Source organism: Photinus pyralis, unplaced genomic scaffold (genome assembly GCF_008802855.1).
Source record: "Photinus pyralis isolate 1611_PpyrPB1 unplaced genomic scaffold, Ppyr1.3 Ppyr1.4_LG1, whole genome shotgun sequence".
Lineage (NCBI taxonomy): Eukaryota > Metazoa > Arthropoda > Insecta > Coleoptera > Lampyridae > Photinus > Photinus pyralis.
The window spans coordinates 63,963,597-63,978,449 of NW_022170249.1; the positions used below are offsets into that span (position 1 = coordinate 63,963,597).

Here is a 14,853-nt window from a genome sequence, read left to right on the forward strand (position 1 = left end):
TTGCAAAACTCAAGTGCCTAAAAATGTTTCAATTTTGAAAATTTTGAAAAATTGAAGAATTACAGTACAAACAATCGTCGAGCTTTCATACCAAAAAAAGTGGTTTTCCAGTGTTATGGTCGTGGGCTTCGTTTTTTGGTTTAAAAAAAGAAGAAAATAGTCAAAAAATCATAATACCCTCGTATGGTCCTTTTCGAAGACATCATATACAGGGTGTCTTAAATTGAGTACTTTACATATGCCTGGCGGTTTCGAAATTTTTTTTAATTCCACTTCCGAAACTTTGTGAGAAGTCTGAGGTCTTTCCAGAAACCCTCCTTGGAATCGTTTCTTTGAAACCTTAAGACAACATTTTCATAGAAATGTTACTAGAAGTCGGGAAGTCGCAAACCTTCTAGGGAATTTTTTCGAAATCTTCTTGGAGTTGTTAAAAAACATTTTCCAGATCCTAGAAATCTTCATTTTTAAAAGCTTGTTACACACAATTAGAAACATTTTTTGGATCTAAAATACACTACAGAGAAAATGTTCTTGAACGCCTAACACAAATCTTAAAACTCAAAACAAAGGGGCGTCATCGCAATGTTTGGTAAAAACTATTGGAGCAGTTGAGATTAACTACTTATCTTTTGCCAGACAGAACTTAAACTTTGTACTTGTTTTGGGTGATAAACTAAAAATCGAATTCGCAGTAGGCGGTTGTAAATCGCCTTGCACTAAATGCAAGACAAAACGAAACAGATCAATAAATGTTACAGGAAGCTGCAATGAGAATTTACGAGAAGAACAAAGGATATATTTGAAATTCCACTGGTTCTGTGTGGTTGTTAAATAATTCATCATGTTTAAGAACGTCCCTGTATACATCAATACCGCCTATGTACTTTAAGTTCTGCAAATGGATTCGGGTATATGTTGTCTGTTAACGAGATTGCAGTAATTGCAGCAAAGTACTTGCGCATTTAACGATTTTTTATCATAAACACACAATTTTAAGAAGGGGACAGTGTAACGTACGTAGGACTGCCGACGCGCGAACATTCTCTTTTTTCTGTAATTAAATATTACGTACCCTTATGTAGCGTTAGTGAAACAGCACTGTGAAAAATAAGGGATGAAAAAAAATTGGTGGCGACATTATCCTCATTGCGAAAAGTGTGCATACACTACGAAATTCTATTTACTCAATCGCTAAAGCAATAACATCCCCAAAATGGGCACGATAATATCATCTCTAAAACACCCACGTTCTGTGTTATAGCTCTACCGTAATTACAAATACAAAAAAGGTTTAATTACTCACCTCGTCCTTACTCCACCGGCCTTTATTAATTTGTTTTTTCGTCCTAATTTGTACATCATCGGCCGTTTCGGAGTCATCGGAATCCTCATTTCCACTACTTTCCGAGAGCGGTTCATGTTTGAGTCTGAAAACAAGAAACCATAGATAATTGCTCGTTTTTTTGTCATTCCCAAAAACCTTTTATGTTTTTCAAATGGGAATGCGTACGTCGATAACTTCCCACGAATAAAATTTTTTTTGTCATTCTCGCTGGTTGATTTTACGTAATCTTGGAATTAGGGGTTAGAGCGCGCAAACGAGCGACAATAAAGCGACGTGAAAAGGAATGACCAGGTGCGGCGGAAGAAGGAAGTAAAAGTGGGCACCCTAATCATTCGGATCGACACGTGACAGTTTTTAGAAATATAGGTTACAAATTTTCGCAATCGCGCGAGGAATTATGTAAACGAACCTTTTGACAAGGCATCCGTATATTATTTGCATTGTGAATCCTTGTAGATCGCCCTACTTTAAAAGAATAGAAAATTGGGACATTCCCATACTTGGAAGCTTATACTGCTCTAGCTTATGCATGGGAAAAAATGGAGAAGGGTGCCTATTTCAAGGGTGAAATTTGTATAGAAAGAAGGGTGCAGTTTAAACTAAGCGGAGTTCTCTATTATTAGAGGTCATCTGATTGTTTTACTGCTAGTTTTGCTAGCTAAATAAAATTTATTTGTTGGCGCAACAATTTTTTTTATTTATACTCTTACAGATTGTGTTACAAGAGCCAATTTTTAGATCGCAAAGTCTCAAATTTCGTAGGTATTCACACGGTATAATTTCACAAATAATTGACAAGTGGCATTTTACCCACTTTAGTTCCAATAAAAAGCACTTTTAAAAACAGAGGGGCGGACAAAGCGTCCACAATATTAGTATTTTTTATTTTTAATCTGGAGATTGTGGTCAGAAAAGAAAATGGCGAGATATCTGTTCATAATCGTTTTCGCTTACACAGAGTCAACAAATAATTTCCCTCCGAAACAAATTGGGCAATTAAATTCAAAACAAAAACGACATTCAAATTTCATACCCCAAAGACGCAATTAATTTGAAATCTAAAAATCTTCCACTTTTTAATCTTGTAAAATTGTAATGTTCTAATCGATTTCGACATTTACCTTGGATTTATCCTCGGATTTATCTATACCTGCTCTGGAATTTTGGAATTACAGAGCCTGGCCATTTTGTCTTCTAAAAATTGCAGATTTAATTTTTTTTGAATTTTCATTTTTGAAATGAAGCAAACACCTTGTATATTTTAATCTAAAAAGAAAGCGTGTTAATTCCCTTTTGAAAAAATATGTCTAACACAAAAAATCAATAATATTAATTCAAAACAATTCAAAACAGATTTAAAAAAATTAAAAATCTTTTCCTCGGATTTATCTATACCTGCTCTGGAATTTTGGAATTACAGAGCCTGGCCATTTTGTCTTCTAAAAATTGCAGATTTAATTTTTTTTGAATTTTCATTTTTGAAATGAAGCAAACACCTTGTATATTTTAATCTAAAAAGAAAGCGTGTTAATTCCCTTTTGAAAAAATATGTCTAACACAAAAAATCAATAATATTAATTCAAAACAATTCAAAACAAAACAGATTTAAAAAAATTAAAAATCTTTTCGAATTTTTTGTAATCATGCGAAACTTTTTTTAATATTTTTAATTTTAAACTTCGAAATCTTCGAAATATAACATAATAATTCAACATTCATTTTAAAAAAAAATGCAAAAAAAAATTTTTAATTAAAAAATCTTTGAATTTTTAAACATTTGAACCGTTTTTAACCTTTTCTTAAACTTTTTGAATTTTGGTTAGGTTTTTTCTATCACTTCGTTTGAATATCAATACTGGTGTTGAAAAGAGAATTAATCTGCTGTCTTTAAATAAAACTATACAGGACGTTTCATTAAAGAAAAATAGGTTAGGTCCGATCACTTTCTTACCTGACCTCGTATACGTATTTTGAACAATCATCCACGTTTAATGTTTAGTTTGAGTTCAAGCAAATATTTTCCATAAATTCTCGAGAACTTTACGAGAGCATTCGTAGGAAATTTCCAGTTTATACTAGTTTTTAATCGGTCAACCCCCGATTTCATGAAATTACGCGAACGTTAGCAAAATTTTAAGTTCCGGCATCATGCAATTATCTGCATTTTCGTGAATGTTTTAGATTTGTATGAAGTTTTTGTTCAGTAAATTGTTCTGGTCAGATGGCCCGTGTTTGGTATAGTTGTAAAAAACGTGTGCCTTGTTTAACATTTGCTGTCAATCTGATTTTTAAGCATACTTTTTGAATTTCTGAGTTTCTTTCGAGTAGATTTCCGTTTTCCTGTCCCTTCCGTCGTTTTCCACATTGAAAGGAATGCGGTAGTTTTTTCCTATAAAGGCCCGTATTCATATAGTGAATTGTAAATGAAGATCGAGCGGAGACCACAGACTTTAATCACAAAAGTCTATGGACCCAGAAAAACCTCTACAACGACTGGAGGGTAGTCCGCATACACGCTAATTTTTCCAAATCTAATTCCACCACACAATTGCTCCATAATAAACCAGGGGTTGTACTGCGATTGGCAAATGACATCTGTGTGGTAGAAAGTTGGGCTACATAGCCGGGAGGTCGGGTGTTCGAACCTGGGTTGAGGTGAATTTTTTCATCTGTGGCAGAGATGGGAATTACCTTAGCCCAGTTTCGAGCATTCTGCCGGATACAATTCTGCAGGGACACCTCTAAAAAGCATTATGCGGATCACTCTGTAATTGGGCCAAAGCCTGTTGAGGGCCCAGAACAAGAGAGAAATAAATAAATAAAGAAAATTACACAATTGCAATTTGCGAATAAGGTCGACTACGCCAGGTGATGTACGCGAAGTACTTCCAATAGCAGTTGAAAGTTGACCGAACGCAATATTTTTAGACGCTCGGGTGAAACTTCTTCAAAGGGCAGTTATTTATACATCGGATCTATAATTAACCAAGAATGGTAACAATAATTTCCTTTCGACCTGCGATACACAATTTCTTCTCACCCGATTATTTTAGGGGAGGTATTTGTCTAACCGGAAACGGGAACATCGCGACAGGAAATGTGTTCTTAATAATGCATTCGATGCATATCGACGTTATTATTGCGCAATAAGATTGTTACAAGAATGGAATCGAAGCCGAGTACCGCTAATCTCATACGAACTTACGGGCAATAATTAAATTCGCCTACCTGAATCGCCCGATCCATTATTAAAGAAAATTAATGTACGAAAATTACGTACCGCATGCAATGACATCTATAATAAGAAAAACTGGAAAAAACGGTAGCCAACTGTTGCTACGAAGATTTTTTCCTTAAACGCAAACTTCACATATGAACACCTAGCACGTGGTACGACATATGCGTGTATGAATGCACCTGCTTTTAAGGGGGTCGTGGGTGCGGGTCGGCAAGACGCTACTCCCTGGACATTGAACTATTCCACCTCAGCTATACAGTTATCTTTAGTCAGACGACCTAAGTTAAGCTTAAGGGTGGGATTATAATACACCTGATTGAAAACGGGCTTCTTTCATCTAAATGATTAATAATTCAATAGTGCATTAATCCAGAATTGATTGCGCGTACATTTCCGCATCGCAAGCTAATAGGAAGCAAAGATAATACTAATTGCCTTTTCTCACTTGGGTACTTCCTAATTTTATCCAATTCGATTAATTCGGATCATCTTGTACCCTCTCCTATGATTAATGATTATGATGACGATCAGACTTCTTGCACAATTTGTAATGTTCCCAAAATCGTCAGTAGAAAAGAAATTCTGCCGTCAATCTCAAGAGGCAAAAAGAGTGAATGATTTTGCACAATTTCCGCTTCTAATTAACATCATCGAAACTTCACGCTTAATACATGACAGGTGATTAACAATGGGTTAAGATGAGGAAGGCCACTTCTTTCTGTTTTTGTCATGTTCATGTCTAAGAAAAAAAAGATTGATTATTGCTGGAGAACTGCACAGGATTATCTAACATTCTCTGGACATTTTGGAAAATTCAAATTTGTAGACTCTCTACGGAAGAATATACAGGGTGTTTTTTTAGGAGCTTTAGTTAAACGTTTCTGGGAAAGTAAAATACGTAGGTTTTTGAAAATTTATACTTAGGAGTTACTCTGAAGGCCGAATCTATGTAAAATATTTTCAAAATGTCCGCACTTTCAAAATGTCCGCACTTCCGGAAACACCGGAAGTAGATAGTAATTCCGTTATTTTAAATGGCAACCCCTATTTTTTATTGCATTTTTGGATTCTACGTGAAATTTCATTTCTTTTGATACCCATATGTCGATATCTACCATTTATGGTTTTAAGTTATTTTGACTAAGAAAAAAAATGGCGGATGCAGATGGTACCTTGATAATTGATTACTTGAAAAAGGTTATAGTCATGGCAACCCATTATCAGTGCATAGAGAATGAATAGGGCTTTCTTTTAGTGCACTTAAAAAAAGTTAAGTTGCGTACGACCGCCCCTATGGATATCCAACTTTATGAAACTTCAAAAACTAAAAACTCAGTTTTTTTAAATGGAATGACCATGTTCTTACTACTCCATGAGATAGAGAATCGAAATGGGCATATTTTGACAATACATGTTCCTATAGCTATCTTTAACAGTTTCTGACTTATTCCCATTTTATTGAATTAACACTATTTTTTTAGGATTTTCTTTTTTAGTAGTCGGCCATGATTCTATAACAATTGAATTTTTAAACAACTAGTGACCTAAATCCATCACCCACTGTTATATGGTTAACATAAGTTTTTCAAAAATCGAAAAATGCTCGCAGTGGTTTTACCTATTTTGGAATTTAATTGTTATTTATGGTGAAATGGGCAGAATCGCGGCGCGTGCTTCCTTACATTCCATGTGAAAACTGGAACGACGAATTTGTAATGAATTTTGGAATTTTGTACCCCTAGCATACAAAACCGTTGCAGCATAGTGATACAGAAGCTCTACAGAGAATATTGTAGAAAATGAATTGAAATTGCAAATGCAAGAATTAACAAATTAAATATTCCTGCAAAATAATAAAAACTCGTTGAAACATTTTTGGTATGGAAATTGGTTGCTAGAAACCGATATCGCATTACCTCTCTTAATTTCCAGACTTATACGTTGTTTAAGAAATTCAGTTGAACGACTCTGTTTAGTTTTTTCAAAAATTTTCTGTCCTATATCCTTATTAAATGAGTTATTTATTAATGAATTATTTAGACTAGAACTAGAATCAGTGGTATTAAAGAATCCATTCCTTGATTTGTTTAAAATTCGATTGTTATAAAATCATGGCCAACTACTAAAAAGAAAATGCGAAAAAAAATGGCATCAATTCCGAGATCAATTCAATGAAATGGGAATAAATCAGAAACTGTTAAAGATAGCTATAGGAACATGTAATATCAAAATATGCCAATTTCGATTCTCTATCTCATGCAATATTAAGAACATGGTCATTCCATTTAAAAAAACTGAGTTTATAGACTTTGAAGTTTCTTAAATTTGGATCTCCATAGGTGCGGTTGTACGCAACTTAACTTTGTNAGGTCCTTTTAATAAAAGCTAACAAAATGCATGCGCAAAAAATAGTGTTGCGCATGTGCAACATCCAACTTTCTTATTTATGGAGCAATTTTAACGAAATTTGGATGGTAGGTCCCTCTAATAAAAGCAAACAAAATGCATGCGTAAAAAAACATATGTTGGCAATTTTTGGTTTCAGCTAGGAAGCTATTCTGTCAAGAATTTGACACCTGGTTTTTCTTAAAGTCAAAATAACTTAAAAACCATAAATGGTAGATATCGACATATGGGTATCAAATAAAGTGAAATTTTACGTAGAATCCAAAAATGCAATAAAAGATAGGGGTTGTCATTTAAAATAACGAAGTTACTATCTACTTCCGGTGTTTCCGAAAGTGCGGCCATTTTGAAAATATTTTACATCGATTCGGCCTTCAGAGTAACTCCTAACTACAAATTTTCAAAAACCTACCTATTTTACTTTCCCAGAAACTTTTAACTAAAGCTCCCAAAAAACACCCTGTACAGTACTATTTATTAAGAAGTAGACATAGGGATTAATTTATGTGTATTATTTTCCCCATGTCTACTTTTACATGACAAAATCTTTTCTGAAGGGCGCCTAATTTTATACATTCAACCTCTTCGGGGCGACACCCATTAAAGACGGGAAATTAAAAATTGTTGGGTGTGGTTCGATGGATCAATCCTGAAAACGCTCTTCGCTGGACGGCGTCGCTTTGAAAGTTTCTTTTCATTGCATACGTTACGAAAGAGGAAGTTCCGATCTTGTGATCATCTTTTGATAACACGCCAACTGTCACCAGCGGCACAAGAATATTTTGGCGTTCTTCACGAAAGTGCGCATTTGCTTAGCGAAGTGTGATTCCTCAACCAACGACGTAAGAAACCACCCCCTTCAGAAAAGGGTAGAACAAAGAACGGAAGCAGAGAGATAATTACTTGTTTCATATTCGAATAATTTCCCCCAAAACCTTTCGTAATTAGTACGGATCTCTTCATCGGCGAAACACAGTCTGTATAGAAATTAATGGGAGTAGTAAAAAGTTTTCGTATCGATCAAACCTGAGGGTTTATTATACCATCTGCTGGAGGGACTGGAGGAACACCTGCCGAGCCCGCATTGCCCCTTCACATGTGCATTTATTACACTTCTGACGATCTATTGATAATGGGGTTCATTACCATTACTCGTATACTTTGCATATGCGGTCGTGCCATCGTATATATCAATCGGCGCGGAGCAGTTGTTCAATTGATGCAATCGACAAATAAACACTTTGATTTGGAAATCAATGGTTTCACTACTCCATATACGATAAATCGCTAGTGAATTACCAAAATTTGAAAGACATTCCAAAATTTACAATGTCAAAAAATGTTTTTTGTAGCGAGTCCTAAGATTTTCTAAAATTCCTACCCCGAAAAAACTACAGGAAACGTTTCAGTCACACATCACATATTCAATGCTGCTAACTTCACATGAAATATGCAAAATCGACTGCTAACTGGTTAGGGACAATTTCACACGCGTGTGGTGGAATAGGTACTTACTTTTGGTAACTTTTCAATCAGTAGGTACTTTGATGTAGCTCACACCCAAGAATTGTTTAAAAGCACCCAAGAATTCCTCAAAAATGCGCAGAACTTCATTGTAAATTTCCCCAGAATTGTTTGAGACGAATGAGGACTTGTTATACCAGGATGGCCTGCTCTACATATTTTGCATAATTACATAAAATTATAGTTTCTTTCTAATGAGTCGTTTTTTTGAACACATTTTTGTCATTTATACCCGCCGTTTGCATACCGATTAGGTACGTGGGTATTTCAACAATTTCAGTGCCTACTTAAAAAGCGAGACACGTCGCCGTTAAATTTTAATAATAATACAAAAAAAGACGTTTACCATTACGTAACGTGCGCGAATTTATCAATGAAAATTGCCAACACCCACTCTTGCTCTCCAAACTCCAAAATGCGGCATTATGGTCTTGACAAGGTAGGCGTAGGTGATAAACCCGGAATTCTTTGATCCATATTCTGCGTTCCGCGTTGTAGAAAAAAAACCAGTTTGAAATGTGCGAACCTGTATTAATAACGTTCATTCAGTCCTTCGCATGAATTCAAATTTTCAACTCCATCCCACTTGACCTTCGTGCGGTCAAAAAAGTACGAAATTAAACGGTGAAGTCATAGTACAGATGTTGCCTGTCAAATTGGTGGCGCGGTACCTACCTCTTTGTTTCATCCTAATGTTTTACATCGAAAAACTTGGCCCGAAAACAACCAACTGTAATTTTGAATGTGAAATGAACCAACTCGACGGTTGTCGTCACCGTCAATAAAATGCTCTTATTTTATAATGCAAGTGCTTCCTTGGGAATTCTGCATCCGACGACCTTGTTAGGAACGCAGTCGACCTCTGCTGTTAATTGTCATCCACTTTGAATTCTGTAACATACATCTTAAATATTTACGAGAATTTACATTGTTTTTTTTCTACGCGATTATACTGTGTCAAAACCTAATCTTTGTGATTTGATTTCTTCCGAGTCGAAAAGTGGCAAAATCCCCAAAGGAGAAAAATAAAACTTTTGGAGGGCAATCCAATACCTCTTGGTTACGGAAAAGTCCTTTACGCAGATAATTTGGAAGTAAAATAGGCCCAAGTACTGATCCTTGGGGAACCCCCCCTGCTTGATTTATTACACATAAGTGCAAAGGATGGTATTTAAATACAGCTCCAATTCGATTTAATTTGTTGTCCGGAAGAAAAATTGGGTCGACTTTTAAAAAAAATTCGCACAACTAACAAATTGATAAAAAGACGCCAAGTATAAAGTGCACTAGGTCAGATTAAAATTCACTCAATTTGGAGTTAAAAATAATCGCTCCTGTGTGAATAGAAGTATTAGAAGTGCGTAACCAACGTGGCCGCGCGCCCCACAGATCGCGCCGTTTCCTATTTTGGGGGGCTCCGTCGGCGGCAGCTGCGAAACACCCCCGTGACACGAGCACACTGCACGTTGTCATCACAACGGGGTGGCTTTACTTTCATTGTATTATAATGTAAACCAAATAAATGACGATAACGTGCGAGTGGGAAAGTAGCACGGAGTTAATTTTCCTAATTTTTCCCACAGAAACGCGTTTTAATGATGCAATGTTGCGAAAGTGTGATTTCAAACACGTGCGAGCTCGGAATTATTGTAGGATTTAATTCACACTACACGATACCGTTAAGTGCATCTTAGGTGATAAAAACTGTTCCCATCATTTTACTGGTGTCCTTTGTAGAACAAAATAAATAATAGTCGAAAGATGGTCACACTTTTTTAACACTTGACTTAAAAATACCAACTTCGGACAGTTCTACAAGATGTGGTGGACCACCGTAAACCACTTTCCATACACGAGATAAGGAGGGCCACTATGGGCATTCTAGAAATTCTCTAGAGATACCAATTTGGTCTCAAGGGAGAAAACTTGCGCAATCAAAGGATAACGTTTAGAAAGGTTTTTTATTGTTTTTGCAATACTTCGAAAAAATCGGACTTCTCTGGCCTCAATATTTGGCATAGAACAAAACCAATGACACTTCTCCACACCAACTATTAATGCTGTAATGCGTATTTGCGAAACCATCATCAACGTGATTTTTTAAATATAGGGTGTGATATTGCGATATTATTCTTAAACCCCTATTTATTATAAATTGAATAATGTAATATTGCGATTAAGCCTTTTTCCGAGCCTTTTTCTTAATTAAGAAAATTCTTATGAACCTGTATACTGTACAGAGTGAGGCAAAAATTGCGCGGGGTAACTTAATGCCACGAAGATAAGATTTTTTGATATAGAGTGCTGTTGTATTATAATATAGTTCCATATTGTCCACATTTTAAAAATACTTTGAATTATATAGGGTGCGTGTATGTAAATGCATTACATATTTAATTCTACGTGTAACTGTAGGAGTTTTATTATGTGGCACGAAAAACTTGTAGTTTTAAAGATAATTTGTTTGATTTTTCAGAAAAAAATTGGCATATGCAAGCGCCAGTTTATTGTCAAAATTACTACTTAAATTTTGATTCCAGACTCTATATCATTTAGCCTGGGTAAATTAAAGGCACATAAATATTACATCTACTATGAAGCAATTAAAAATAAATTTACAAGGTGTCTTCTTTTTCGGTCCCAAAGTAAAAAAACACTTCATATTGAAAATCTCCCTTTTCTTTAAATGGTACCCCCATGACCTACCCCTTGTATCCGCCCCTGTGCCTGGTTACTGCCGATGTGTCCATATGTAATATGTATAGGAGTAAAATTACGTGCAAAAAAATACCAGCATTTAATTATTTTTGTTTTAATTTTTGGAGTGGGCGAAGTTTAAATTAATTTGCGAATTAAATCACTGACTTAATTCTTGCCAACCCTGCTTTAAGGTGTGTCATTAACTTGCTAAAAATTTAACTATGCCACCATGTCAAACTATTCTTCGTTATAGTCCAGTCAATCTATATCCCGTTTCTCCATTATTGCAAGTTTATTAAAAACTATTGAAAATACTCAACACAACACTGATAGTTCCACTTCAGTTGAACCAACCGAGGAAAAAAAATACCATTTTGTAGAGTGATTAATAAATTGTCCTTAAAGTTTGATGTGGGAACCATGTCCCACAATCATTTTACAGAAAAGACTGTAGAGTTTAAAGTTGTTCAGAATTAAAAGGTGCATACAAAACTGTTATTACATGTTTTATTAAGCAAATTTAAGAATAAATTTCAACATTTCGGTTATTAGTAGCCATTCATAAAAAAGCGTAATAAAACATGTAAAAACAGTTTTGTATGCACCTTTTAATTCTGAACAATTTAAACTCTACAGTTTTTCTGTAAAATGTACAGGAAGGCAGGATATTGCATAAAACTAATTTCCCATGTTAAATCCCTATGTTCCTACTTACCGTGTACCACTCGGTATAATATGAAGTTAGTAATAGCCAATCAGCTTTCCATATTTCTTGTAAAGCTGTGATACAGCAATAAATATGCAAAAATATGCATATAAATCTTACGTAAGGGGGTTGCCATTGATATTAAATTTTGCCCACATTATCCCTTAAAGACGTTCACTTATGGGACCATGTGTGACGGTTTAATATCAATCAAAAGTATACCAACTCACCTCCTACCTTTTTTGAAAAAAAAGCTTGGCGGTATTACTTTTTAATACTTGCCATAAACACGTACACGGAACAAACTTGTGCATTTTAGGATTAAGCTGATCAACATCTTATTCATAGTATCAAAATAAAAAAGGGAGTTCACGTGATTTACTTAGATCACCTAGTGCGAGCCATTAATAAAGGCGATCGCCAATAAAAATAATATCGTGAAAAACGAGTTTCGCAAAAATACTCTCACAATAAACAAAGCGTCCACCGCTCTCCCATGCGAGGAGCGTTTCTCGTGAAAGGGAGAAAACCCCCCTTCATATAAGCATCCTAATCCGGTCTATTAACTCTCAAACATAAAAATGTTTAAAATTATCTAAACGCGACGTGCGTCGGCCAGGTGGGGTGGGGTAAATAATCTCGTGAGAATCTTTCATTTAAAATGCGAAAATGCCGCCCATGCGGCCTACAGATTTTAATTTGCAAGGTCAATACACCGAGTTATGGACCAATCTCAAAATATGGACACTCGCCCCAAGAAACGAAAACACCTTGAGCGCGGTAGTTGCAAGATGTCGGGGAAGTACAATCAATGAATACTTACTTTGATAGCCAACAAGGGAGACGCGTGCCTTAAGACAGCTGTTGGAAATAAAGGGTCTTTTTCCTATTGTATACTTCCAGACATTTCGCCATTTCGTACTTGTACGACTTATGACATCGATAGAAGGAAGTAAATCCAACTCTGTGCCGGGAAAGGAACAGCTGCGTCAAGAATAAATAATTTACATTCGTAACTGTTACATTCCCGAAGAATCACAAGATAAAAATGTTCACTTAATTTTGGCTAGCTTGTTTGCACCCAGTAAAAAAATGCGATTTAATCATCTGAGCGAGTGCGACGAACCTAGTGTCCGAAGACAAAAATGTTAATTGCAAAAAATCATATACCAATTTGAGTAAATCAAACAATACGCATTTTGAACTAAACGATAGATAGTCGGAGAACGTAAAAATAGTAAGACATAAATGACCCCGACACTTAAGTTTATAGCCTTACAAAGAATCACTGTATAGAATTTATTGCTCATGGTAAAAATTGTTCAACAAAAGATTAAGCGATCGTTTACCTTTATTTACAACATTTACATCACAGAGTCTCCTTGGCGCCACAATAGTCGCAGTGCAATGCTGGAAATAAGTATAGTGAAATTTCGTGCAAAAATCCGAATTTTGTTGTTACAATTTTTGTCATAGCGGATATCTCAAACAATTACTCAAATGGAGGCTTTTTTCCCATTTCATAACATATTGTAAAATCCGGATTTTAAAAGAGAAGTTTAGATTCATTATATACAGGAGAAGTCGACGATTATACGGAGTAGTTCTACTGTTGGCATAAAAAAGGATTTATTGAGATTGTAATATGATAGAATATTCCGTCTATTTTAGAAATCTTTTGAATTATGCAATGTGCGATCATAAAGATGGGTGCTAAAAAGTTAAATTTTTTATGGAACGCTCTGTATTTGGTTTCTCATCCTAACTTTTAACTCCCCATGAAATTCTGTCTTTTTTATTATTATATGTATATCGAAACAAAACCAAAGTTATAATTTATTTTCAAATGAACATATTTCTATAAAGTTGGAACCTCGGTTGGAACACCCCATATATTTTTGTGGAATCTTTTAAGTTATTCAATAATTTAAATTAACTTTCATTAATTACGTCTTATACATATATTCGATGGTTTTCGAAATAACTCGATTTTCTTTGCTTTTTTGAATTTTTATAATTTTGTTCCAAAAAATATAATTATAAGAGCATATTTTTTGAACATTTGTTAAAAGACTGATGGGTTTTAGCGCGGGTTTTAGTTTATACCTCGGTTTATACAATTGTTTTTGCTGTATTGGCCTGCATAAATAATTATTTAATTATGTCATTATTTATTATTAACAATTATAAATATAAAAATAATTCGAAAACCATTAAAAAGATATAAGGTATTGTTAATGAAAGTAAACAATTATTTTTTGAACTTTTTTAAAAAATTTTTAAGTCCTTTTTTTAATCTTTTGGGAATTTCTTGAATCACCTGAACCTTTTTCATTGTTAAAACAAGTTAACTGTTTTGAAGCACTTGAATCCCTATAGTTATATTTTTTACAAGAGAATTTAAGATGCTATCTTTTTAGATTGAAATATACAGGGCGTTCTATTTTAAAAAATGAGGTCAGGTCCGATAACTTGTTTAGCTGAACTGAACTTATTTTGAAAATTCCACATTATTCAACTATCATTTTCAAGAAACTTTTGGAATTAACATTTTTCTGTATCTCTTTTAACTAGAAAAATACAGGGTCTTTCTGAAATTGATAATTTTTTTAATTTTTGACCCGTATCTTAAGCGAACGAATATTTTCAAATTTTGATTTTACTATTTTAAGTATTTAACTGTTTTACATTTGACCCAAAAACAGGACGCTATATTTATTTTTGATAGCACTAACAATTGCGGAGATTCCCTATAAGTGTCGAAAATCGATTCACACACAAAATTCCTTTTTCGTTTGGGATCCTCAAAAGTTCCAAAGGCAAAACTGCTTCATTTTTTATCGCAGAATTTTTCTAATGTTTATTGGGCTGGGTGCATTTCATTAAGATGTATAAAGAGATTTAAAAAATGTTTCAAAAATAATACAAAAATAT

General features: G+C 34.5%; 1 protein-coding gene across 7 annotated transcripts in view; it reads right to left on the reverse strand.

Annotated features, from left to right (window-relative positions):
* LOC116158769 (myb-related protein B-like) overlaps positions 1-14,853 on the reverse strand; it is a 33,392-nt gene that overhangs the window by 17,355 nt on the left and 1,184 nt on the right. For all 7 annotated transcript variants that reach the window (XR_004142808.1, XR_004142807.1, XM_031471605.1 and 4 more), the window contains exon 2: positions 1,304-1,427. Coding sequence is in view for 5 of the 7 variants with exons in the window: in XM_031471605.1 (XP_031327465.1) it covers positions 1,304-1,427 (124 nt within the window). In the remaining 2 variants the exon portion in view is untranslated. The remainder of the gene's footprint in view (positions 1-1,303; positions 1,428-14,853) is intronic.